We start from the raw sequence: 27,297 nt of genomic DNA on the forward strand, positions 1-27,297 counted from the left end.
TGTGCATGTGTGAAGCTAAAGGGATAGAAACCGAACACTTGGTCCTATCATTCTGATGGTTAAATGTGTTTTGCTGAAACGCTGTTGTGGCCTCATAGAAGCACACCAAGAAGCAACAGATGGGGGGAAAAACCCTCTCAGGAACATTATGTTCAAATTAGAATAACAGGTGGGAAATACAGGCTAGGTAAGGGATAATCCATGGCTAGGTGTGCATTACACGATTTCAATGCACGATGTGGAGACAAATAAAAGAAGCATTAAAATTGTGTAATGCATACCTAGCCGTGGATTATCCGGCTCATACCATTGTCACTTTGAGAAGTTAAAGCTGTCGAAAAAACTGTCAGGCAAAATTTGACTGAAAGGATAAAAATAAAGGTTAATTTTCATTCGTGTTTTTATTTAATTCATATATACGGGTCGTTAAGAGTTAGAATTCTGCCCGCTCTCAATCATACACAGATATACAGTGCGATAAGATTACATTTATTTGAATGCATTATAATAAACATCTATGAGTGTGTGTGAATTACCTGCAACTGTGAAGCGTTTCTATTAAAGAAGCTACGAGTTTAACTACTGTACATTACTATGGTTGCAGTTGTGTTTAGGCAGCACGTTAATTTAGAACGGTGCTTAAACTGTTGCGTATACAGTTTCAACACACACCTTCCAGCCAATCAGAATAGAGTATTCGGACAGACCATGGTGTATGTGTGCGCGTGGGTGTATATGCTTTTAAATGCCTGAACAATAAAGAACAATAACGCTTACCACCAACGCAACACTTTAGGTTCAAGTTAATGACCAGTCTTACTTGTTTTCAGTCTTACTTGTTTTCAGTCTTACTTGTTTGAGCTATTAAAGGTTTTGATTAAACCATTTCAGTTCAAGTGACCAGTCTAACAGGTTAATAAGTAGAAGTAATCGGTAATAAATATAATAGCTTTGATAATGGTGGGCTGTAATTCCACCACTGTACCTATTTAAAAAAACAAAAACAAATCACAGCCCCTCTGGTTATGCTTTACAGATGTCTGTGGGACCCTAAGTTACACTTTGAGACCCGCTGATCTACAGTGGTGCTTGAAAGTTTGTGAACTATTGAGAGTTTTCTATATATCTGCATAAATATGATCTAAAACATCATCAGATTGTCTACAAGTAGATAAAGAGAACCCAGTTAAACAAATGAGACAAAAATATTATACTTGGTCATTTTAGTTATTGAGGAAAATGATCCAATATTCCATATCTGTGAGTGGAAAAAGTATGCAAACCTCTAGGATTAATTTGAAGGGGAAATTAGACTTGGGTTCTCTTTGTCTACTTTTAACTTGTTAGATAATCTGATGTTTTAGGTCATATTTAAGCAAAAATATAGAACATTGTAAAGGGTTCACACTACTGTATATATTCACTCATGCCCATATTCCTTTGATTATATACAGCAAAATAATCTCTCTACACAAATCAGATCTTAAAGTAACTTCAAATATACATATATGACCAGCAAATGTAGCATCTCCAGTTTTAAATGTAGAGTACATCTGTTACTGAATAAAACTGTAGTATTTTTCTTAAAAGTAAATAAAATCACAACCCCTTAAAAATACAATTTACAGCAAGTCATCATCTGCAGAAAGGGTTCAATAAGAAACCAAGCATATGACTAATTTCAGATATTACTTGGATTGTACGCTGTGATATCAGTGATCTAAAAGATCTAAATTAGACAAGTCTCAGTCCTGGAAGTTCCTGGTTTCTCATCTGTTGGTGGTCTGAACTGGTTGAGGTAACTTCGTTCCTTCATGAAAACCAGTGCAATCCAACCTCTTCGTGTTTCATCCTCCATAAAGAAATAACTCTGGATGACATATCCAAGACAATCAGTGCCTGCACATGTAAACCTTTCTGAAAGATGCTATAGTACAGAAATAATGCAAATAATGCATATATGTTACAGTGGTTTCACCCCCATAAAACTAAAGTATGGGAAACTAGATCAAGTGACAAGTTCTGTTTAGTGACCATTCAAGATCTGATTGGTTGTTGTGGATATAGACGTCCTGAAAAAGTTGTCTTCTTTCAGTTTCGTGTGCTCGGGCAGGTCCAACATTCTTTTTGCCTCTTCGATGTCACTGTGAATCGCGGTGATCAATTCATCTGCAAAAATGACAGAGTATGCACGTCACGTTTTTGACTAGGAGTCAACGGGTTACTATTTCAGTGTGTGTATCTTTCTGTACTGGATACATGGAATCGTCTGTGTGGTCACTACGCATGTGAGTGTGTGTGTGGACATCACTGGAGGAAATCACTGTAAAAAGGGCTGTGTGCTTTACCTAGTGAGTTGAATCCCCTTTCAGGGCGAATGTAGCCCACCATGACGACCCTTAGCATCTGACCGTAGAAATCCTCCTTGAACTTGTGGATCAAATGTGTTTCCTGTCATAAAACAAATGAGCAATACCAATAAACACGTATTCAAATGGAAAAATGCATAGGTTGAACATAAATGCAATAATATAGGCAGGTACAATATCAGCGGTGCACCTAATAACCCATCCATCCATTCATTTTCCATACCGCTTGTCCTACTCAGAATTGCAGGGAGCCTGGAGCCTTTCGAAGGGAACTCAGAACACAATCGGGGGAAATCCGGGACGGGATATCGTTAGGTATTTATGACTAACAACTAACAATTATGCAAGAGCCCAGATGACGTCACTCATGTCATGGCTTCTGCTTGGTCGAAATGAAAACCTGCACCCACACCGGCACTTTCCGGATAAGATTGGACACCCCTGAGCTAAACAGACAGACACAGAGGGAGCATGAGGTAAGATTTGATATAATAAAGTGTTTTGCACTTATGTCTCGATTTCACGGTGACGCAGTTGATGTATTTTTCGAAGCATTTGAGAGAATTGCTGCAGAAAGAGATTGGCCACAATCTGAGTGGGTGACGTTAGTTAGGAGGGAGTTTGCTGATAAAGATCAAGAGGCGTATGTAGCCCTTGCTGTGCAGTGCACCGAGTACAAAAAGGTGAAACAGGCCGTTTTGCAGGCCTACGAATTGGTGCCTGAGGTCTATAGGCAGCAGTTTCGGAAAGGTTGGTTAACGCCAGGCCAGAAATATGTTGACTTAGCTAGGCAGCGGGAAATACATTTTGATAAATGGCTACAGGCAACAGAAGCTTATTATTTTCAAGATTTGAAACAGCTAATGGTACTGGAGCAAATTAAAAATAGTCTACCCAAACATAGGGCAGTGCACCTGAATGAGCAGGAAGTAATGGAGGTCCACGCAGCAGCGGAAATGGCCGACAATTATGTCTCAATGCACCAGGAGCCCTGGATGGCAGACAAACCATTGGTCTCTCCGAGGCAGTTTGAGGAAAGGGTTAAGAAAGAAGGTAAGAGTGAGAGGAATTGTGAAGCCCCAGGAGGTTAATAGAGCCCCTAGAGAGGCCGTCACTGTAAAAAGCCTGGGCATATTAAGCCCCGGTGCCTTAATACCGAGGGACAATCATCCCGTTGCTGCTGTACTGGAAGGGCTCTGTCGAACAGTGGAGGTGTGTGAAGACTCTAAATTAGGGGCAGAATCATCAGTTTATAAGAGTTCAGTAGGGATGCTCTGGTTGAGGCTCAGAGGAATGATCCAGGGTTACGTTTATTGCGAGAAATTGTGGTTTCTTGGGCCGAGAGCAAGGATATAGCAGAAGGCGTATACTGGAGGGATGGGGCTTTGATGAGAAAGTGGCGACCCCCTGATCGATTACCCACAGAAGAGTGGAGCTTGGTAGAGCAAATTGTGGTTCCACAGAGCTTCCGTGAAGAGATTTTGCTTCTGGCTCATGAGGCACCTATGGCAGGTGATACTGGCATTCAGAAAACCCATAGAAGGATTTTGCAGCGTTTTACTGGCCTAAATTGCATAAAGACCTGGTAGCATAATATAGGTCATCATCATGCTTGTCATCTGGTTGGTAAACCAAACCAGAAAATTCCAGTTGCGCCTTTGTGTCCTTCTCCAATGTGTGAGGAACCTTTCTCTCGTGTTCTGATAGATTGCATGGGGCCTTTGCCCAAGAAGAAAAAAGGACATAAATACTTGTTCACTATTATGGATATGATGACTCTCTTTCCTAAACTAATCCCTCGGAGAAACATCAAGGCTCGAACTGTGTTAGATGCATTGGTTTTTTTTTTCTTCTAGATCTGGTCTAAATTTTTATTTTTGGGATGGTTGGGGGGGAGGAGGGAGGCGTAATGTTGGGTATTTAAGTAGGGGTAATACTGACTAGCACGATTAAGAAAGAGACCAGAAGACGTCACTTTTCCTTCTCTCTTACACGCAAGGTGGATTAAAGCTCTCGCCTTAAATCGTGTTACCCCCTCCGCCTTGGTTTGGAAGATGATTTCTTTTCATTTTGGGACTATCATTTCCACTGGGAAAGTTGTGTTGGTGTTACGACAAATTATTATGTATTTAATACACCTGGACGGTTGTAATAGTGATTTCATTTCTTTTATCTGAGGCAGCACGTAACCTAACAATACCAACACAATCAGACTGACATTTCCAAATTGTCTGAATCAGCCTGCAACGCATGTCTTTGGACTGGAGGAAAAAACCACAGTATCCGGAGGAAACTCCAGAAGCACAGGGAGAACATGCAAACTCTGCGCACAGAGGGCGGAGGCAGGATTCGAACCCCCAACCCCAGAGGTGCGAGGCAAACGTGCTCACCATGCCCTGCCCTCCTTTTTAATAATCCAACTTTCTCCGTTTTTTTTATACAATAGCGCTATCAGTGCTCTAGATATGGGCCAATACATGGCACTGACCAAATATTTATTATTGGATTGGCTCCTTCCAAAGGCAAGTGAACATGTTTTATTCCCATAACCAGACCACTCAAGAGCCAATAATAAAAAAAAGCTAACATGAAGGACCACTTGTGAATCCCAATACTCTATAACTGTCCGTTATATTTATACTTGACTATAACCGGAATACGTTATGCATGACGACGTTTCCTGTCCATTGGGCGTCAACCTTTAACATGAGTACTTCTTATACTGTTTGTAGATATGCAGAACAGAAACATTGTACTGAGAGTCTATACATTCATGTAAATCAAGTCGTCTTCCCTCACCATAGATTTCTTGATGTTTTTGTAGTAGGGGTTCCAGCCAATGCTCATCACCATCTTGTGGATGTCTCCGTTGTCCACGCGTGCCCAGCCATAGTAGATGCCAGTGCTGATGTCAGCAGGTAGACTGTCCACTACAGACTCTGGGAAGTTTGCTGTGGTACGTATGAAGAAGGTTGATAAGTTCTCAACTTGTACAAAATATCAAAACCTAGACAAGTCAATGAATTCATCCGACAATGGAGATGTGTACCTAATGGCTTCGCTCTTTTGGTCAATAACAACCCTTAAACTCTGACCTCCCTGTTGGCGTGATCGTGATCTTTCAGAGACAGTGTGTGGCGTGCTGTGAACTGGGACTAGAGGATTTATGATGTTGTGGCTCACTCCATCAAGCCCAGTGAAAAAAGCAGGACAAGTATGTAATCATGATTATTTATTTATATGTATATAACACAGAAGTTATCACAATAGACTTGTCAAGTTGGCTGTTGCTAGGTATGTTTGTTTGTCTTGGTTATTTTGTGTGTGTAACATGTAAATAGTGTCCCAATCTTTCTTTGCATAAATAAAAAAAAGGAAAAATAAGAGAGAACACAACTTATGTCGACATCACGAGAAAACAAGAAAGAAAAAAATAAATAAATACTGCATGTCCTCTTAAGGCTTCTGTACTTTGTGAAATTATTAACTGAACAGGGAGAAATACTGAATCAGACTGAGCAGACAGCTTGTTAAAATCCCGAGCTGAGAGGAAAACTGCTTATACAACTGAATGAATACGAGAAGATTTCCACATCATTATTTCTCTTGAGTCTAGACATAAGGACAAGCGAGCTAGCTAGTTAGCTAACCTGGTAATCTGTAAAAGTTAGACTCGTTAGCCTTACAGTTCGGATGTCTAGTAGATAGTGTTGGCAAAGCTACCGTGTCTAGTCGGCACGAATACTATCATAAAAGAACACTAGGGCTCTAGGTAGGTATGAATAAAGCCATTGATTCAAACCCTACACAGGTCGCCTACATGAAGTAAAGGGAGCTATTTGAGACGCAGCCTGACGTAAGCGCTGTGTGCGTCCCTCCACTTCTTCTTCTTCTTTTTTTTTTTTTTTACCTGTTGGGATTCCCAGCTCTTTACTTCCTCTTCCAAATCCCCGAATCACTGGTCCACGGCAGAAATACGGCAAACTCCTCATGTCCACGGTTCGAAGACTGTTTTTTTAAAAAAATTAAATAAAATACTTATTATCTTAGCTTGAGTGAGTAGTCTAGTCTCTGTACGGTTACCGTTAAAACACCGGCAGGAAACGTCACGCAGTGACGACCCTGTAGATCCTTCTAGAGCTCTCCAGGCAATATGGCGAATTTCACAAAACACTTTAAATGTAGACCGCGGTTAAATATAACAAACAATCAGACACCCTCTGTAGTGAGGTAGAAAAGAGCTCCGTAACGGCGTCACAACATTTACACGGACCTAAAGATGTACACACTCAGTAACCAAGCAGAGAGCATAGTTAGGACGTCATCTTTAACGCACGCGTATTCCGGCAAACCCCGCCCACTACGCCGGATATGACGAAGGCATGAAAAAGGAACTTCAAAATAAAACCCCAACAACCAGAGTGCAAAGATTTCGAAATAATGGAAGCTACAAGACGAATTTAATGCCCCACTATAAATTGTGGCCGTTTTTAATTAAGTTAAATTTCCCTACAACCAACTCCAAAATTATTGGTACCCTTTAAGGGAATGGTCAGAAATATACATTCATTTATTTACTCATGCTTAGTAACCGCTTTATCCTTATCAAGGTCACCATGGATCTGAACACTATGACTGGGAACACTGTGTGTGAGGCGAAGGGCAAAAAAATAAAATAAATAACAACAACGATTATATAAATCAAATTATTTAAAATGTCCACTGTTTAGTTTTGAAAACATTCCCTTAAGAAGTTTTTAAAATATAAGTTAAAATATTGTTGGCAGAAATATTGAGTCACTGAGGGACCTTTTTCTAAGAATGTAAGAATTAAACTATTCTATGGCAGAGCCATGAGCCCATTAATCAATGATCCTGATTTCTCTTGAGGTTTGCCTCTTAAGTGAAGTAAAAAAAAAAAAAAAATCAGATTAATTTTAATGAACATTTATCCATTATTAAAATTAGATTAAAAAACAACAGACGTAAACCACATAAAATACTTTTTGTCCATGTGAGACATAAAATAAAATTAAAAAAACCCACATCATCACTACAGGTTTTAGTTCTCTCCCTGATCTAACACATCTCATGTTTATTAATAGGGTGGAGCCAGACACACCCCCCCATATATATATATATATATATATATATATATATATATATATATATATATATATATATATATATATATATAGTAGAGAGAGAGAGAGAGACCTACGGTGAGTTATGGTATTTTGCTCTAGTACCAGCCCGTTCTTATATTTCTGAAATTGATTTGAATCAGTTGGAGGTGGAATTAAAACTGGTGCTGTTCACTTCTGGTGGATTTACTGTTATAACCACAGAACAACTAAACCCTAAACCTTGGTAAGATTAGTTTAACTACCCTTACATTATACTTTTTCAAGTATGATTGTTTTCTTTTTAATTTCTTTTAGGAAACTAATTTCTTAAAAATTTTTTTTCAAGATTACCACGTTCCATTTTCTAAACAACAACAACAGCAATAATAATAATAATAATAATAATAATAATAATAATAATAATAATAATGCAAAATATAACAGGGTCTGATAACATTTTTAGATAAAGTTATATTAGGAGTACAAATAATCGTGTTTCTTTCAGTTGAGTTAGAATTTACAATAAGTTGTAGCTTGGTGCTTTTGTTCCTTTCTATACACATTTCACACATTTCAAATGAAGCTTTCCAACTCTTTCCATACCTGGACCCAACAACACAGTGTTTATACCTGCCAATTACATTTGTTTAACTAGTAAATAGACCCCTTAAGGTGCCAAGGTTGTTTTAAGAAATGTACAGCATGCCATTATCATAATGAAGATAGATATTGCCATCTCTTACGTATATTTTTTCGGTTTTAAAACGTTAAAGGTTAAAACCATTCATTTGACCGCACACTTCGTCTCACACTGAAAGACCCGCCTCAGAAACTTGAGCACAGGGTTGCTTTTACCACTACATGAAAGCTTGTTTCACAGAAAATGAAAATGAGTTATTTCAGGAAGTAAACTGCATTAAAAAAAAAAAAAAAAAAAAAGCATCTGGTTTCCTCAGCAATGAGAAAGAGTAAACATTTCTCTTATCCTGTGATGACTGAAAATGTAAAACATGTATTTATTTTTTAAAAAATGCAATCAAAGAAAAAGCATTTATTAGATGTTACTTACACATTTTCATAAGCTTTGTGATTGATTAGCTGTTGAATAGTGTATGGCAATAGTGTAGTTTTATTATATACAGTGAGGGAAAAAAGTATTTGATCCCCTGCTGATTTTGTACGTTTGCCCACTGACAAAGAAATGATCAGTCTATAATTTTAATGGTAGTTGTATTTGAACAGTGAGAGACAGAATAACAACAAAAAAATCCAGAAAAATGCATGTCAAAAATTTTATAAATTAATTTGCATTTTAATGAGGGAAAAAAGTATTTGACCCCCTCTCAATCAGAAAGATTTCTGGCTCCCAGGTGTCTTTTATACAGGTAACGAGCTGAGATTAGGAGCACACTCTTAAAGGGAGTGCTCCTAATATCAGTTTGTTACCTGTATAAAAGACACCTGTCCACAGAAGCAATCAATCAGTCATATTCCAAACTCTCCACCATGGCCAAGACCAAAGAGCTCTCCAAGGATGTCAGGGACAAGATTGTAGACCTACACAAGTCTGGAATGGGCTACAAGACCATTGCCAAGCAGCTTGGTGAGAAGGGGACAACAGTTGGTGCGATTATTCGCAAATGGAAGAAGCACAAAAGAACTGTCAATCTCCCTCGGCCTGGGGCTCCATGCAAGATCTCACCTCGTGGAGTTGCATTGATCATGAGAACAGTGAGGAATCAGCCCAGAACTACACGGGAGGATCTTGTCAATGATCTCAAGGCAGCTGGGACCATAGTCACCAAGAAAACAATTGGTAACACACTACGCCGTGAAGGACTGAAATCCTGCAGCGCGCGCAAGGTCCGCTGCTCAAGAAAACACATATACATCCCCGTCTGAAGTTTGCCAATGAACATCTGAATGATTCTGAGGACAACTGGGTGAAAGCGTTGAGGTCAGATGAGACCAAAATGGAGCTCTTTGGCATCAACTCAACTCGCCGTGTTTGCAGGAGGAGGAATGCTGCCTATGACCCCTGGAACACCATCCCCACCGTCAAACATGGAGGTGGAAACATTATGCTTTGGGGTTTTTTTTCTGCTAAGGGGACAGGACAACTTCACCGCATCAAAGGGACGATGGACGGGGCCATGTACCGTCAAATCTTGGGTGAAAACCTCCTTCCCTCAGACAGGGCATTGAAAATGGGTCGTGGATGGATATTCCAGCATGACAATGACCCAAAACACATGGCCAAGGCAACAAAGGAGTGGCTCAAGAAGAAGCACATTAAGGTCCTGGAGTGACCTAGGCAGTCTCCAGACCTTAATCCCATAGAAAATCTGTGGAGAGAGCTGAAGGTTCGAGTTGCCAAACGTCAGCCTCGAAACCTTAATGATTTGGAGAAGATCTGCAAAGAGGAGTGGGACAAAATCCCTCCTGAGATGTGTGCAAACCTGGTGGCCAACTACAAGAAACGTCTGACCTCTGTGATTGCCAACAAGGGTTTTTAAACCAAGTACTAAGTCATGTTTTGCAGAGGGGTCAAATACTTATTTCCCTCATTAAAATGCAAATCAATTTATAACATTTTTGATGTGCGTTTTTCTGGATTTTTTTGTTGTTATTCTGTCTCTCACTGTTCAAATAAATCTACCATTAAAGTTATAGACTGATCATTTCTTTGTCAGTGGGTAAACATACAAAATCAGCAGGGGATCAAATACTTTTTTCCCTCACTGTATACCATAATGTAGTACACTTTGTATAAATCTGTAAAATGTCATGACTATCTGCTATTCTTCTATAGACATGATACATACAGCAGTACTGTATTTGTGGATCACTTGAACAAACAGATGAGCTAGAAGGTTCAGCAACTGAGGGCAGGAAGAGACACTGGTTTCTAAGCTGATCTAATTTGATTTCTTGTGAGATTTGTTGATATTTTAACATTATTCACAAAGTTAATTTTCTGTACAGACTTCCTCTTACAGTATGTCAAAGTGGGCAGACAGCAGATTTTTTATTTTTTTACTGGGGGCTATGAGGCTAAGTAACGCACACCCAAGGTCCTTGATCTAAATAATATAATGCACAGATGAACTATTTTATATAAATCATAATATAATTTATAATCTGCTGCCATTATATTTTAACTTATGCTTACGTCTGTTCTTTGTTATATAGTGTCACAGCTTGACACAATTTTGTGTGATGATTCTTACATAGTTTGCTTAAAACTAATTGCTGGTTACTTAGCACAAGTTCGTTTTTAACTGTAGTTTAGCTTTCTTGTTGGCCTGTAGCTCCAGAGAAAAACAACAAAAAAGGAAATATCCGGACACCAAACATATTTTGGAGAGTTTGATCCTTCCAAGTTACTTAACTAAAATATTCTACGAGCCAGTGAAAGATGTTTCATTATGAGAAAACGTCCATGAAAACAAGTCCTTAGAGACAAAGATGAACAGAATAAACAGTTCTCAGGAACATGCTGTATGAATGTGAAGCCAGAAGTCAATGTAATGGATTGGAGTCTTTTTTGGCGTTACAAAATGTTCTCATCCTCTGGAACAATGCTCCAGAACAGTGCAGTGTCCCTGGCTCTATTTATTATTATTATTATTATTATTATTATTATTATTATTATTACCTGAGTCAACTGCAAGTTGAGGAAGTGCATTAATCAAATTATTATTTAATTGTACAGTAATGCTCATACATTTTAACACAAGAGATGTTATCACCTTCCTATCATATTTGCCTAGAAAGGTAACAGCCCTCATGTCTCGGTAAGTTCAGCTCTATATAATTCTGTCCAGCTCTTTAAATATGGTCTGAGTGATGTCTTTTTCATCTAGTCTTAATGACTGAATTTGGGATTGATATCTGAATATTAACAGGAAATCTATTTTGAAGATGGAGCGAAATGTATGAGATAGCTCTGCCACATGACACATTTGTGTATATTTGGTACATATAAAAGGCCAGGAAGGGGTAGTTGAAGTAGGCATAGCAGGAAGTTTACATCAGATCAGAAACTGGGGCAAATACAGTTTTTATGTTCATAGTTTAGTATTACATTCAGTAGGTAAGTGTTTCCATAAGAAGTCTTCAGGCCCAACCAGAGCCATATTTTTGCTCTTTCACAGCACACCTGTACCAGGTATTCAATGTCCTTGATAGCTTGATGCATACAGTATGCTTGGCACAGGTGTGGAAAGAGCTGGGGAACAGCAAAATGTGGACCGTCTGTGAGGAAGGGAATTTTAAGAATCACCGTAATAGGTAATCCGTGAGTAAAACTAGGAAGATGGTAAGCACGCTAGGCTGCTCTCAGGAACACAGTGTATGAATGTGAAGGAAGCTTTCATTGTAATGGACTTGGGTTTATTTTAGTTTAGCAATGCTCAAGAACAATACAGCATCCCTGGCTCTAGGTAACCAGAGCACTGATAACAAAATGGTCTTCAGCTGCTATATTCTGGACCACTTAGCAGCTTACACCGCAGAATAACCAACCAGTTTTTATCATATATCAACAGCATGGTTATTGTAAGAGGTACTTCGAATGTTATCAGTCAAATAATGTGCACTGCTCAGCTTGGGCTTAGTAAGCATTTGAAAGAGTCAAGATAGGGTAAAGTTTCATATATGATGCAATGGCCAGGAAAGACTGGGTTAAATATCCAGGTACAAATAGGAAACAGGGACTCTGCAGTAAGAACTGCACGAAGTAAACAAAAAGTCAAGGTAAGGCTTGGTTAGACACCTACTGTATAGCGCTAGACCATACATCTTTAGACAACTATATGCACTTCTTTAGACTCCAACCTGACTTGACTAGTTTTCAGGAAGCTGTTATTTTGGGAGAGACACTGAATTCAGTATGTAAGATATGTGAGTTTATCAATAATGAAATAAAAGTTATCAAGCATGTGGCAGAAATGGATTAAAGCGGTGTTGAATTTCAAGAAATTTAATATCCTTCATCGTGTTAGATGCGCATCAAAAACAAATCATGGTTCAACACTGATTCTCACACAGCAGCATTTCTTGACATCTCTAAACAATATGAATCAAGAGTAACAGTCAGTTTTACAGTGAAGGGTCTCCACTGTGATTAAATGGGCATGTCTGGGGATTGGTACCAAACTTAAACTAATGCACCATAGTGTTTCACTGTGGTTAGAAAAATACTTTTGGTCACAAATGAACTGTTGCTGATTGATCTATACCACTGATCCAGCCACAGACATGAGCTAGCTGTGGCTGACACACTTACAAAAATCCCTCATTGTAATTAGCTGTTCCTGTTTCATCTTTTTGATTAGTTTGTATATTCAAATGCCCATCTTTGCCTAGCCCAGTTTGTTGTATGTTCATCACCTGACCCATGCCTGTTTCTTTTTTGTTTTACTTTGATTTTGCCTTTCAATTTGCATTTTTCTGCATGCCACCCTTCAACAAATGTGTATTGCATCCATCATAACCTGCTTATCGTGACAGGTCCTTTCTAAGTCTAATATTGTTCTCTATCAACTAAATGTTACATAAACATGCAAAAGCCTGTGCAAGTCATGAGTGTGTTGTTACTAGGAATACAGTATGCCCAGTCCTAACATAATACACTCTAACTGTTACAGGTGGTACTACTAACAGTTTTGCTGATGAAGCGAAGATCCTGGAGGTTGCTTTTATCTGGAGCTAGTATGTGTGTACTCATGCTCTTGGTCTCTTGGATTATCCATGAAAAGGCAAAGATGAATTACAGATCACTGATGTTCAGAGACGATGAAACTCCAGAGGACAAGTGTGACTGCAAGAAAATTTTACAGGGAGACAGAGATGAGATTGTTCATGCTAAGATTCTGTCCATCACAAAGAGCTTTAAGAACATAACACGGATCACTGATGAACAATATGTCAAGCAGACAAAAGACTGTGAAAATTTTCTTAGGACTCGTAAGTACCTCCCATTCCCACTGAGTAAGGAGGAGGAGGCGTTCCCAGTGGCATATTCCATTGTCATTCACCATAAGGTGCAGAATTTCGAGAGGCTCCTCAGGTCCATATACAGTCCTCAGAATCTCTACTGCATCCATGTAGATAAAAAAGCCCCTGAGTCCACTATGAGGGCGATCAGTGCCATTGTCTCTTGCATTGATAATGCTTTCTTGGCTAGCCGGTTTGAACATGTGGTCTATGCCGGCTGGAGTCGCGTCCAGGCTGACATCAATTGCATGAAGGATCTTTACCAGGCCAGCAGTCGTTGGAAGTACTTCATCAACCTGTGTGGGCAGGACTTCCCCATCAAAACCAACCTAGAGATAGTGCGTGCCCTTAAAGCACTAGCTGGTGCCAACAGCCTGGAGACTATACACACACCCCCTAATAAGGAATACAGATGGAAAAAAAGACACCAATTGATAAATGGAAGAATCCAGACAACCAACCAAGACAAAAATCTGCCACCCTTGGGCATAAAGATATTCTCAGGTGGTGCATACATAGTGGTGAGTCGGGATTTTGTGCGCTATGTGCTTGAGGACCCCAAAGCTCAGGTGTTGATATCATGGTTAAATGATACATACAGCCCTGATGAATTTATTTGGGCTACAATACAACGCATCCCTGGTGTCCCAGGGTTTCTCCGTGCACACTCTAAATTTGACATCACGGACATTTACAGCATCTCCCGGCTAATCAAATGGGCAGCACATGAGGGGGCATTCGATGCAGTGTACCCTGCCTGCCAGGGTATTCACATTCGGGATGTTTGTGTATATGGGGTTGGGGACCTTCAGTGGATGCTAGAGCAGCATCATTTATTTGCTAATAAGTTCGACACTGATTTTGACCCAATTGTCATTCGATGCTTAGAGAAATACCTCAGACAGAAAGCGCTAAAAGAGTATCATTAATTGCATACATGTATACTATACGACGAAAAGTTTGTGGACACCTGAACATCACACCCCTATGTGCTTGTTGAACATTCCATTCCAAAACCATTGGATTAATATAAAAGTGGTCCTCCTTTGCTGCTATAACAACCTCCACTCTTCTGGGGAGCCTTTCCATTAATGTGGAATGTGGCTGTGGGGATTTGTGCTCATTCAGCCACAAGAGTGAGGTGAGGTCAGGCACTGATGTCTGGTGAAGAGACCTGGAGTGCAGTCAACATTCCAATTCATCCCAAAGCTGTTGAGTGGGGTTGAGGGCAAGGCTCTGTGCAGGACACTCAAGTTCTTTCACACCATGTCATCATGGACCTCTTTTTTGTGCACAACGGCATTGTCATGCTGGAACAGGTTTGGGCCTCTTAGTTCCAGTGAAGGAAAAAGAAGGGAAAGAATGTTGTGTCCTTCAAAACAGTTATTTATATGGATGTGGATGTGATGGTCAAGTGAATACATACATTTTGGTCATAAAGTGCACTCTTAACCTGAATTAGTTGACTTTACTAGATAATTGTGTGGAAACCTGTTGCCTTATATCGTTTAAGTTTTTACACAAGGTAAAACTAAACCGGTCAAGTTGTATTAACATAGAAGCTTAATTGAATGCAGTAGACAAATCAAGTTTACGCTAGTAGTCTTTACTCAAAATCATTAGTTCACATAAATTATTTATTTTCTGGAGGCTTAGTGGTTAGCGCGTTTGCCTCACACTGCCAGGGTTGGGGGTTCGATTCCCGCCGCAGCTGTGTTCTCCCTGTGCTTCAGGGGTTTCCTCCAGGTACTCTGGTTTCCCCTCCAAGTCCAAAGACATGGATTGTAGGCTGATTGGCATGTCCAAAAGTGTCCATAGTGTATGAATGGGCATGTGAATGTGTGTGTGATTGTGCCCTATGATGGATTGGCACCCCATTCAGGGTGTCCCCCGCCCTGTGCCCCATGCCCCTTGAGATAGGCTCCAGATTCTCTGCGACCAAGTATGTGGATGGTTGCATTCAATACATTCTGCTTTGACACAATTGGATGGGAAGAAATGAAACAATACATTTCAGTGTTCCACTGTATTTTATTGTTAAAACATTGCAAGGTAACACTTCAAATGTGTTGTTGCAGCAATATCAAACTAGTCAACCAAAACACAAGTAAAAACAAGTAAAACTGCTTGGTAACAATTCCAACTTCTTTGGAGAAGGAATATTCACAGCATTCAACAATATATGCTTTATCCATGTGAACAACTGGACACATAAAGATATGCTTTAAAACTGGGTACAAGCCTCTAAAATTTCAGCTTGACTGAAGAAGAGCAGATGAACTGGAAAGTCCAGGCTGGACATATCTAGAATGTCCAAGCTGGACATTCCGGTCTCTCATTAAACTTAAGCCGGTTTTTCAGTGTTTGTAACCTGGGCTTTAGTTCAGTGTGGCTCAACATGAGAAGTACCTGTTGGATGAACTGGGATGTGTTGTTCATAGACTTGGGGTAGTTGATATGCATAACATATGCAAGTCCAAACAGAATGCACATACCTTTTGGCAAGTCTCGAATGCTGTCCATCACAACTTCTCCCTCAATGATGATCATCAAAAAGGCTGGACTGAGCTGGACGGAAGAAGGATTATCCCAATGTCAAGCTGGTGGAATGAGTCAAGGTCATCAGAGTCCTACCAACATAAGAGCACAATCATGACATTTCTAATTAAATAACCATCAATAATGTTAAGCAATATAGTCTAGTCGTGGGAGAGTCAGACAGACGAGGGAAGGTGTGAATTGGTTATGACTGCTGGAGTAGATTAAATATTCTGGTCTGCACTTATAGCGCTTTTTTTTTTTAACTGTAGCGGTTCCACTGTTTACACTGTGTCTCATTCACCCATTCACACACACACACACACACACACACACACACACTCACACACCAATGGTAGCAGAGCTGCCATACAAGGTGCTAACTTGCCATCGGGAGCAACTTGGGGTTCAGTGTCCTGCCCAAGGACACTTCGGCATGTGGAGTCATGTGGGCCGGGAATCGAACAGCCAACCCTACGATTAGTGGACAACCCGCGCTAGATTAAACAAACAGATCACCCAAAGAGATTGGGAAGAGCTGTTGCTATTAAGTTTCCCCATGTAAATTTTTAATGGTTTGAGCTCCACAAAAGAACACTTATCCAACCTCATTGTATTGGGGTGCTGGGAGATAATATCTTTTTGGCCATGACTTACAGTAAATGGTCCAGCTAGGAAGAAAAGCCACTGGGAACTTGCTGCTCAGGGAATTTGCACCCATATGATATGTGCCCTAACTACTTGGCTCTAGCATGCTTTGTAGAAGTCTGTAGGGTTGTCATCAAGCACAGTAGGAAGCCCTCTGTGCACCAGTGACCGATTATCAGTTGGCTCTTTAGTCTTTTGTGGAGTAAAATGACAACACATTTTACATAGCTAGAATGACAAGGAATGAATAGTCGATTGAAAGCTGAACCAACCAAGCACAATTCTGATTGTATTGCACAACCAATATTGTAGCACTTTCTGTGGCATGTTATCATTACATAAACTCTGAAAAACAATGCAATACAAATTCAGTTAAATTCCGTTTTATTTGTATGGCGCTTCTAACAATGGACATTGTCCCGAAGCACCTTTACAGAAGTATATAACTTCAGAATATGGCAAGTGTCTAATGGATATGGACTAACCCTGATCTGTTGTGAAAGCTGTGTCAACAGCTTCCCAACATTCCTTCTCTTTCCCCATGTTGCTTCATTCATAGTCATTCAACTCTTCCTGTTTCCCAGTTACATCATATACGGTTCACCGTCACTCACAAACACACATAAAGCCCACAGCACAGTTAGACTAGCTATTTTATGCTAAATTAAGATTCCCCATTGACAAGTAGTTGAACGGAAAGTTAATGAATAATGTAAAAAAGATTCAAATGTACCCCTGCACCGAATCCCTCTGTGTGTTTCTCTGTAATATTAGAATATTTTTTGCATGCTGCTGGACTTTAAAACTGATCCCGGATGGAAAAGTTGCCCACGTTGGGTGCAAAGAATGCAGTTGGATGAAGAAGTGCAAGTGTCAAAGCACAGAGAGGGGTAGAGAGAGACCCACTTTTTGATTAATGCTCCCTAAATTAACTGTTTACTCTGCAGACTCCCAACATTCTCAGATTATGATAATTTTGTGACAGGCAGAGAGATTGATGCTTGAGAGCTTGTTTTAATTAATGGTTTTGTTTGTCTCCAGAGAATGGGTTTCTCTTCCTTTTGCTGTTGTTGTTTTTTTTTTTTCTTTAACACTTTGTCTCTTGAAGATTGACTGCTATGTAATGGGACCCCCGTGTGTGTTTAGAAAAGTAGAGAAAAAGTATCTACAGTGATTAATTTATGTTTGAAGGAGAATGGTACATGCAGAAATGTTTGCTTTTAAGTTTTATGCGAGGAGGGGGGTGGGGCAGCGGGGGAGGGGGGGGGTTGTTGGTGAGGGAAATGCGAGTTTTATGAGTTTTTGGGAAATTAGGGAAAAAAATAAAATCAGTTGCAGTTTAATTGCTAATTTGGTCTGTGTGTATAGCATAACGGTTAGGATTTTAAATGTTCCGGAGTTGAGTATATCTTATTTTAAGCAACTAAATGTTAAATAACTTTTAAGGCAGTTTAATTAAAAATGTTGTTTGTGCTCCTGCAATGACGGTTAAAACATGCTATTTTATGCGTTTAACTTATTTAAATGTGTGGTAGTGTAAGTGTTGTGGATACATTTGATTGTCATCATGCCAGTGTATGTGTGTATGATTTATTAATTTCATAATAAAGTCAATCAAATTCTCTCTCTCTCTCTCTCTCTCTCTCTCTCTCTCTCACACACACACACACACACACACACACACACACACACATAGTGTATATCTATATATACAGTACTGTGCAAAAGTCATAGGCACCTATAGAATATATTGATAAAGTGTAATCAATATGTATAACTAACATTTAGAATTATTACTAAGAAACATATTCTAATAATCAATATTAGTTAACATGCATAATCAATATGCATAATCAATATTTAGAAACATAATCTAAAACTCACTAATTGATTTTCTATGTGTGTACTGACCTAGAAGACTTCTGTTTTACTCTCAAGTAGCTGTTTTCTGTATTTCCTGTGTACCGAGTTGGAAGAACCCTGTATTTTGTCTACAGCAGCTTCACTCTATGGCAATAAATTAGTAATTAGACATTCACCAAAACTGTGTTTCCAATCAAAACCTTTTGAAGCTTGCAAACCAATGTCAGGATAAAAGATAAGGCTTCCAGAAGAAGTGTATCGAGCTGGGATGAAAGCCAGAGAGTCATTAAGGTGGTAGAAAATTAACTTTTTACAGACTAAAAGCTCTGTCCACATCAAATCTTTCTAAAAAAGCAACTAAGTACGCATGCGCAACATGAGACACATTATAGACATGAATAATTAGTTGTGGAGAAGGAGTTTGGTTTGTTTTTAGGAAGAAAGGGTAAAACCTTGCGTAGAGATGAGCTCACTGTCACAGAAGAGTATAAAAACCCATGTATTTTTTGGTCTCACTTTATTGTTTAAAATAAAGTTTTTAACTTTGGTTAGAGGGATTTTTCCATGACATAGCCTATTTTTTTTTTTTTTTTTACTACAAACTTTGTTATAGACAATATATTTGTTATAGACATATATTTTTTATTTTATGATTTCTGCATTATCGAGTCAGTACAATTTTTTTTTTTTTTTTTAGATTTCCAAACATTAGTTTTCCAGCACAAAATTGAAATCTTATGGAAAAATATTCGTATGTCAGTAAAGAAAGTAGCATATTATGTAAGAGACCGCTTTTCAGACAAAAAAATATAATGAAGGCTGCTGGGTTTTGCTGCAAAAATAAGAAGTGATTGAGACAGACAGTCAAAGTCTCCAGAAGAACCGTGGCTGATTCTGCAAGATGCTCAATAACCCTTACAGCTCATTTCTTTATAAAACTGCACTAATTCTACCTGAGACTACTAATACATTTTTTTTAAAGCAAGTGGTTGTTTGCTTTGTTTAATTTATTACTGTTTACTGCTCTTTATAGTATTTTTTTTAATGTAGAAACATTTAATTTCAGTATTTGTGAAGGCACCTTTGCTCTACAGCAGTTCTTTGCATATGCCTAAGACTATTGCACAGTTCTGTGTGTGTGTGTGTGTGTGTGTGTGTGTATATATATATATATATATATATATATATATATATATATATATATATATATATATATAAAATGCCATGTTTTTTCTTTCTTTAGTACTGCCCTGAATAAACTATTTCACATAATAGATGTTTACACATAGTCCACAAGACACAATATTAACAGAATTTATCCAAATGAACCAGTTCAAAAGTTTACACATGCTTGATTCTTTAATAAAATTCTGTGTGTCATTACCTGGATGATCAACGACTGTTTTTATGTTTTGTGAGAGTTGTTCATGAGTCCCTTGTCTGCCCTGAGCAGTAAAACTGCCCACTGTTCTTCAGAAAAATCCTCCAGGTCCTGCACATTCTTTGCTTTTCCTGCATCATCTGCATATTTGACCCCTTTCCAACAGCGGCTATATGATGCTGAGATCCATCTTTTCACACTGAGGACAACTGAGGGACTCGTACACGACTATTACAAAAGGTGCAAACATTCACCGATGCTCAAGAAGGCAACACGATACATTAAGAGCCGGGGGGGGGGGGGGGGGGGGGGGGGGGAATTGCAATTTTAATTGCAAAGTTTAAATTGCAATTTTGTTTAAAGATCTTATTTTTGTTTCATGTAGTACTGCCCTGAAGAAGCTACATAAGATATTTACATGTTTCCCAGAAGGCAAAATAATAACAGTTTACACCGATCATCCTGTTTCAAAATTTTACATAAGCTTATTAGCATATTATTATTCTTTAAAATGGGTTTATAAAAAAAAGGACAAATAGGAAGAAATAACCCCATGTTTAGATACAATATCATCAGTTTTGCCAAGGCATTTGACTCAGAGAACTAGATAAGTTTGAAAGAAAGAGCTTGTACTGCCACCCACTGGCTGAAGGCTTGTAAATGGCTGGAGTGAAGACAGCTTTTAGGGTAAGTGCCATGGTGGAAAAATAATTAGTTGCAGTCAGTTTCTTAGGTTAAAGTTCAAAAATAAATTACAGTTAGATCCCATCAGGATCTGAATCTGAAGCTACAGTAGGTGAGACCAATAATTAGTGTATGATGAATAATAATGCATCTTGGATGTCACTGGAAACTGACACAATTAAAATAAAATAAAATTCCACAGCAGAGTGAAAACTATAATCCAAGACATTTGTACTGTCATTTGAAAAAATACAAAAGTACACATGCTACTAAAAGTGCATCTATCCGTGTTTTGTGGCCACAGAAACCGCACGAGACAGGATGAGAATGTGAAGCATATGGTGAGGAAGAGAAGAGTGAACTTGACAGGGAAACTGGTATGCATTCATATTGCGTATTACAATTACTGTTAAAAACAAAAAAACAAAAGGATGCTTTTGTGGTATTTAGTATTATGATCTCTACACAACGTTTTGACGTTAAGGTTCCTTAGAGCAGAACGTACAGCGTATAAACTGTAAAAATCAGTCCATCTAGTCACTGTTTCATTTTTCAATGAAACAACAAAGCTTGAAAATATTCATTTTTACTTCACTGTCACATATTATTGACTCTCTAAAATGTCTTTCCTTATCCACTCTGTAAATGTGAAGCTTTCACTACCTAAGCACATCAAGACTAGATTCTGACATTTTATATTTTTAAGTGTGTTTCATTGTCATATATATATATATGTATATATATATATATATATATACACACACACACACACACACACACACATATACATATATTTACACATACATATATACATATACATACACACACACACACACACACACACACACACACACACACATATATATATATATATATATATATATATATATATATATATATATATATATATATATATATATATATATATATATATATGTGTGTGTGTGTGTATGATCACTGAAAATAGATTTATTTTGCACACATGCTTAACACACTAACTTCTATTCGGCCTGCTACACAATAGTAGGCCTGACTGCTAGTTAGAGTGCCAAGGATGATGCTCGCTTTATCATTTAGTAAAGATATTTGTGCTGCAATGCTTTTTTAGTGGCTATGCCACTTATACTACACTCTTTAATATAGTCTACAAAGTGTCAGCCCACTAAATTTCTTTGCTTTCTACTTTTCCTACACATAGTTTTGCTTTCTTGTCAACAGCCTTCGCTTGATCTTGAAGCTCAGATAAGCTACTAGAACACAATATTAGACCATTTTTGCGAGTCAGTAAGTTTCCTTATCGATTTTGTTTGCCTAATCTATCAGAATTGATCAAAAGAAAAATGTTTGAGATTTTCTAATCGCCTTACTGTTGTGTTGTTTGAATACAAATAACTTGTCTACGATGTAGCATTAGTAGCTAATCTGACTGATCCAGACTAATCTGGAATGTTGAGTAAGGGCAGGAAAGGAAATGTTTTCTTCTGTATTGATTCGACTTATTTTTTAGGGTTAATGGGGCACTTGTATGTTTTACAACTCAAGATTCTCACTTTGGCATGTTTATTAGCAAGCAGCTCCAATAAGGACTACAGTCAATGTTGTTGGTTTGTCAAATGCAGTCTCTTCAAGCGATGCTATTTCATCTTTAAAACCCAGCCAGGTTATTTATATCGTTATCCTGCTCCCGTCTCTTTAGTTTAGCTGCTTCGCCCATCTCTTTTAATATATTCCCAGCCTTTTAGTCTTTTTTTCAGCCCTCTTTCTCTCTGTCTCTCCACAGGTAACGGCTGTTAAACAGCGGATCTCGGCTCCTCCGACCTGTCATCATTATACACATTAATGTGGAATCGCCTTAAGGTCCAAACTCGTGCGCGATAACTCATGTCCCGAGCAAATTCCCAGGCAAACACAGTCAATGCAAAAACACATTTCCTGCTGTCGACAGCTTCGCTGGCGAGAATCAATCAACCGTTCATCCATTTACACTCTTTGCATACCCTTATGTCAAAGAAAAAAAGCAAAAAACAAAACGCTCCGAGACTCCTCGGCTCTTCTGAGGCGATTGCTCCGTCGTTCTGAAGAATCCATCAAGCCGCGTTTGATTGATAAGTCTGTCTGCGCTCACAGCGGTACGGCTACAGCAAATGGGGTGGCAAAGCGCGAGCTGACATAATGCAAGTCTGCGCAAGTTTTTTGGAGACAGACTGGGAACGATCATGGGGGGTAAAAGTTTGATGGTACGACATGCTACCAAATAACACGCAGAGTCGAGGCCACGCAAGCTGGCCCCGTGTGCAATTTTTTCGACAAAGATGCAGACCTGTGACAAAGTCGGCTCGGAGATGATGTTTTATTCAGCACCTGACATTAGTCCCATTTGCATTTGGCTTCTTTGTTTGGGATACTGTGAAAAGCTCAGCCATTCCGAGTACCTGGTTGAGAGAAGAAATCATCAGAAATCAGATTAAAGATGGCCCCAGTAGGCAGCAGCCATTATCACCATAAAACTTTACCAAAATGATCCAAGGAGCTTACAGGCTTTTATTCGGAGTTTGAACACTTGATTTTGATTTTTGTCAGCAAGACACATCTTAATGACCAAGTTCTCGAAAAACGAGGCCATTTTTAGGGCAGTGTAATGGATCTCGCATTAGGGGCCAGCTGCACACAGAGTAACACCCTCCTACTCCCCGTGTGGAGACTCACCCCCCCCTGTGTAAAACACATTATTCTTTGGGGGGTATTCTTCTTTGGGGGGTGCAAACGCACACACAACCCGTTCAGCCTGTGGGACATGAGGGAAGGAGGTAAAGCTAGACAGGGATGAGGGCCCCCCTCTTCAATCTGAGTCCCTAGGAGGGCCGGCCCAGCACCTGCTAACTCAGGGCAGTGCTCATCAGAAAAGCATTTAGCACACTCGCTAACTCCAGGCCATAATTAGGGTGGGTAATTATTTACAGGCGGCGCTGGGCAGAGCTGGCCTAGCATAAACAAACAGGCGGCTCGGAGTCACACGACAAACATCGTTAGCTCTCCGCTCGTTTTCGCCCAAATGGCAAAAACACTAGCAGCATGTACTCTCGCTCCCTGAGAGAAGAAAAAAAAACTTCTGGTCTAAAAAAGCTGTCGATCCCTTCCCAAACACATTTTAGAGAAGCACAACTATTGTAACATCTGCAGTCATACACACACACACACACACACTCATGAATATGATAACGTGTGAAATGACAGATTTATTTGTGTGTGGCTCCAGGCTTTTATCTCTGGCACAGTTCATCAACTCCTCAGCACGAGGACTGCTAACCAACGTAGCGTCTGCACATGCTAATTACTGGACCATGGTTAGCTACAAACCGCACAGTCTCTCCCAAACTATGATATCTATCATTTCCTTTTGGGTTGTTTTAGCACATTTATCTTTCGCATCATAAATATAGATGCCAAGTTGCACTTAAACGCTTTTTTGTTACATGTTCGCAGTTTTGTGTCGCGCTAATATGTGTAGAGTAAACATAAAGGTTGATTCAGTTTATGACACGGTGTTAGCTTGAACAGGTCAGGCTATCACTGACAGAAATGAAATTGACTTTTATCAATGCCAAATAATATTGCCACCATGTTTCCACCATGCTAACATTCTGTACATGTGTAGTTTCTGGCTAAATGGTATTTTATAAAAACCTTTAAAAAAAAAATTATTTTATTATTTTTTACCCCTGACAGAAAATATCACTGTGTACAGAGTGAATACAAACAGTGCGAGTCATGCTAACACTGAAGCAGAGTTAGCGCCCCGGTTTACAACGACACGCTAGTATTGTAGTTGTCAGAAGTGACTGGCATGTCAGACCACTATTAATCTAAACGCTCTTCTGTATGGATGTTTCAGTTGTTGTTGGAGAATGGGAGGCTAATTCAAACAGAATGTGTAACGCTGTTTACTAAGCAGTGTCTCTTGTGTGTATTTAATTGCGCCAACAGCGAGAAAGATGGAGAAAGTGAAGGAAGGAGAAAGAATGGGAGAGCTCCAGATGGCTCTGAAGCTCTGCTGAGAACTCGGTGGATTTTGTATTTATTTATTTATTTGTTTAAAGTTTTAATTAGCCTCGAGAACATTTAAGGGGAAAGTCCTCTTAAACTTGCAGTGTTAAAGATGACTGAATGGTATTTACTTTTGCTTAAACCTACTTAAGCTAGAAGGACACACAGCCTACAGTAAAATACTTTGACGATGGAAATTTGATTCCAAAGGTACAATAGACTTTATATTAAAAATATCTAGCTAATCGCAAATAATAAAGTCGTGCTTTCGTTTTAGGAATCTTCGACCTGCGTTTATCCTGGTTGCTTGATGTTTATAAACAGGAAATCTGGTGGAATTTGTGAATAATGTTCAGAATATAGGATAAAACAGCCACATTGTGGTTTTAATGACATTTATGTGCCATTTGCTCACCCATTCACCCCTAATAACCACCAAGTAACCATAAGTTTAATAGCCTTCCACAGCATTCACAGATAACCCCTTTGGCAAAACTCGGCAAAATATCCCAAAAGCCATATGGTGTTCAGTAAAAAAAAAAAAAAAAAAAAAAAAAAAAAAAATCATCTTTGAGAGGGTGTTTAATGTGATACTCTGCCATATTACAATCATCAGCACATTTGAGAAAACCTTAAATGTGTATATGTGTCCAGATTTGCATTCCTCATTCCCGTAAGTACATATGTAGGAAAGGTCTATTAGTTTCACTGTACTTACTGAATTATTCATAGTCGTTAATATGCTGTAAGATGAATACATGAATAATAAACTGGGAGTTTAAGTTAATAGTGGAACAAATATAAACAATTTATAAATACTGAGGGGGGGAAAAATTAACAAATTGGATCCAGATCATTTCTTTCCTGCCTCATTTTTTAACAAAATAGACTACTACATAATTGCAAGTCTGGTAGTAATGCAGCGATACTGGAAAAAAAAAACAACAAAAAAAAACAACAACAACTCAATGAGCAATTTATTAACCGAGTTATATCCTTATAAAGTGATGTGTTGAACCCCAAAGACCACGAGGCACCACATCTTTGTACTTTTGTGCGTCGATCCTTTTCATCTGTATACGCACACACACACACACACACACACACACACACATGCACACACACTCACTCAGGCCATCACATACTAATTGAAACAAGTTTATTTTGTCCTCTACAAAGCGTTTAAGGCTCTTATCCTAAATGCCGTGGCCGTGGCTTTGTTCTCTTCTCAAACACAATTAGAAGATAATATATAAATATATACATACTGCAAATGACATGCATATAACAGCTTCATTTGAAGCCTGCGCAGGTCATTAGTAACCCAACAGGGCGCTGCAGAGCCGCCGGTCCCTCTCTGCCTGCCCGACCAGTGGAGATTTATTTGATATTAACTCCCTAATGGCTTAACTCCTTTTCTGGTAAAATATGCACCAAAGTCCGTGGCTAACACCGCCATTCAGCTGAATGCTTATTTATTCACTAAACGAGGATCTAATGTTCAATGTTCCTTGGACACCAAGGTAGTGCCGAGGGAGGTCGGATTTCCCCCTACAGCTATATACATCATTTATTTTACACATAGCCTCGGTATCGCACACTGGGCAGCAAGGGCAACGAAAACGACTTTTATGAAAATCCGAGGCAGTGAGTCGGTGAGCGCATTAAGAGTTTTGGCGCAGGGTGAGCTGTGAGCCGGAGCCATCCGAGAGGCCATTGAGGAGATCGTCTCGGCGGCTCCGATACTTGACGCCTCATAGCCAGGGAGAGACAGTTTCGTAGCGCAGGGGGTTGGAAAATTTTGAACTCTTAGCCCAAGTGCTTTATTATTATTATTATTATTATTATATATTTTTTTTTTCTGTTGTTTTCATCAGCATGCGCTCGATATTCTTGCGGAAAGAAAACTTGGAAAACATTGGTGAGCATTAAAGCAAACATAACCTATTAATCATGCATTCTGATTCTTCATTTAGCTACTGTTGGGTGAAGCTGGTAGCAGTGAAAACATTAAGATACGAGTACAATCTGATGATGTACAAATCTGTATCATCTCTTGAAAGACGCGGTTAGTGGTGCAGTAGCCACAATTTCTTCTGCCCTTAAACTGTTTGGATACAAAGCATTGGCACCACATTCAGGACTAAGCATTTCAACACTGTGACATGATTGGCGATTTAAAATATGTTTCATTTCGAATACGTTTTCAAAGAAAATGTAGAAACAGAAGGTACAAAACATGTCCCCTTGTACCATAGTACCACTCCAGCGACAAGGAAACGCACGATTTGGTAACTTTATTTTGGAGAGTGAAAATCTTTCCGACGTAATGTGGGCTAAAAATGAAGGAAAAAAAAAAGAAAGGGGGAAAAAACCCCAAAATAAGAAAGATCTTATGAGCGCTAGCAAAATCAATATATTGCTTCTGTGTGGGAATTTATTGTTCCTTTTCTAAAAGTTCATTTACACAATTTTCCATTTACCCCCAAATGTAGTCGATCACTCAAGACATTTCTTGGTGTCAGGCATGTGCGTCTTTAGTGTTGCTTTTGAGCTATGAACCTAATTTGTCTAACAAATAATGTAAGTGTACAATATGTCACCTAAAATAAAATCTTTTCTGTATGCCTAAACCACATCCACT

The 27,297-nt window shown here is 38.9% G+C and overlaps 2 protein-coding genes across 2 annotated transcripts; one reads left to right on the plus strand and one right to left on the minus strand.

The window, feature by feature from the left end:
• Window positions 1–387: 387 nt before the first annotated feature.
• On the minus strand, window positions 388–7,491 carry rfk (riboflavin kinase). The gene is made up of 4 exons (XM_053624420.1): window positions 6,280–7,491; window positions 5,169–5,320; window positions 2,349–2,451; window positions 388–2,169 (listed from the first exon to the last, which is right to left on the minus strand). The coding sequence occupies exons 1-4, from the start codon at window positions 6,359–6,361 to the stop codon at window positions 2,027–2,029; spliced, it is 480 nt and encodes a 159-aa protein (XP_053480395.1). The 5' UTR covers window positions 6,362–7,491; the 3' UTR covers window positions 388–2,026.
• On the plus strand, window positions 5,433–14,424 carry LOC128607500 (beta-1,3-galactosyl-O-glycosyl-glycoprotein beta-1,6-N-acetylglucosaminyltransferase-like). Its single transcript, XM_053624402.1, has 2 exons — window positions 5,433–5,583; window positions 13,147–14,424. Exons 1-2 carry the CDS (start codon window positions 5,536–5,538, stop codon window positions 14,422–14,424), a joined length of 1,326 nt encoding a protein of 441 aa, XP_053480377.1. The 5' UTR covers window positions 5,433–5,535.
• The last annotated feature ends 12,873 nt before the right edge of the window (window positions 14,425–27,297 follow it).

This window comes from Ictalurus furcatus, chromosome 5, assembly GCF_023375685.1.
Source record: "Ictalurus furcatus strain D&B chromosome 5, Billie_1.0, whole genome shotgun sequence".
Classification (NCBI taxonomy): domain Eukaryota; kingdom Metazoa; phylum Chordata; class Actinopteri; order Siluriformes; family Ictaluridae; genus Ictalurus; species Ictalurus furcatus.

What these genes read in the sequence shown, in the direction of transcription:
- rfk (XM_053624420.1), bottom strand. Translation starts at nt 6,361, where the DNA reads ATGAGGAGTTTGCCGTATTTCTGCCGTGGACCAGTGATTCGGGGATTT. An exon ending in AGAGCTGGGAATCCCAACAG is followed by an intron (nt 5,321 to 6,279) that starts GTAAAAAAAAAA and finishes TACGTACCACAG; the next exon opens with CAAACTTCCCAGAGTCTGTA. An exon ending in AAAACATCAAGAAATCTATG is followed by an intron (nt 2,452 to 5,168) that starts GTGAGGGAAGAC and finishes GTTTTATGACAG; the next exon opens with GAAACACATTTGATCCACAA.
- LOC128607500 (XM_053624402.1), top strand. Translation starts at nt 5,536, where the DNA reads ATGATGTTGTGGCTCACTCCATCAAGCCCAGTGAAAAAAGCAGGACAA. An exon ending in CAGTGAAAAAAGCAGGACAA is followed by an intron (nt 5,584 to 13,146) that starts GTATGTAATCAT and finishes TAACTGTTACAG; the next exon opens with GTGGTACTACTAACAGTTTT.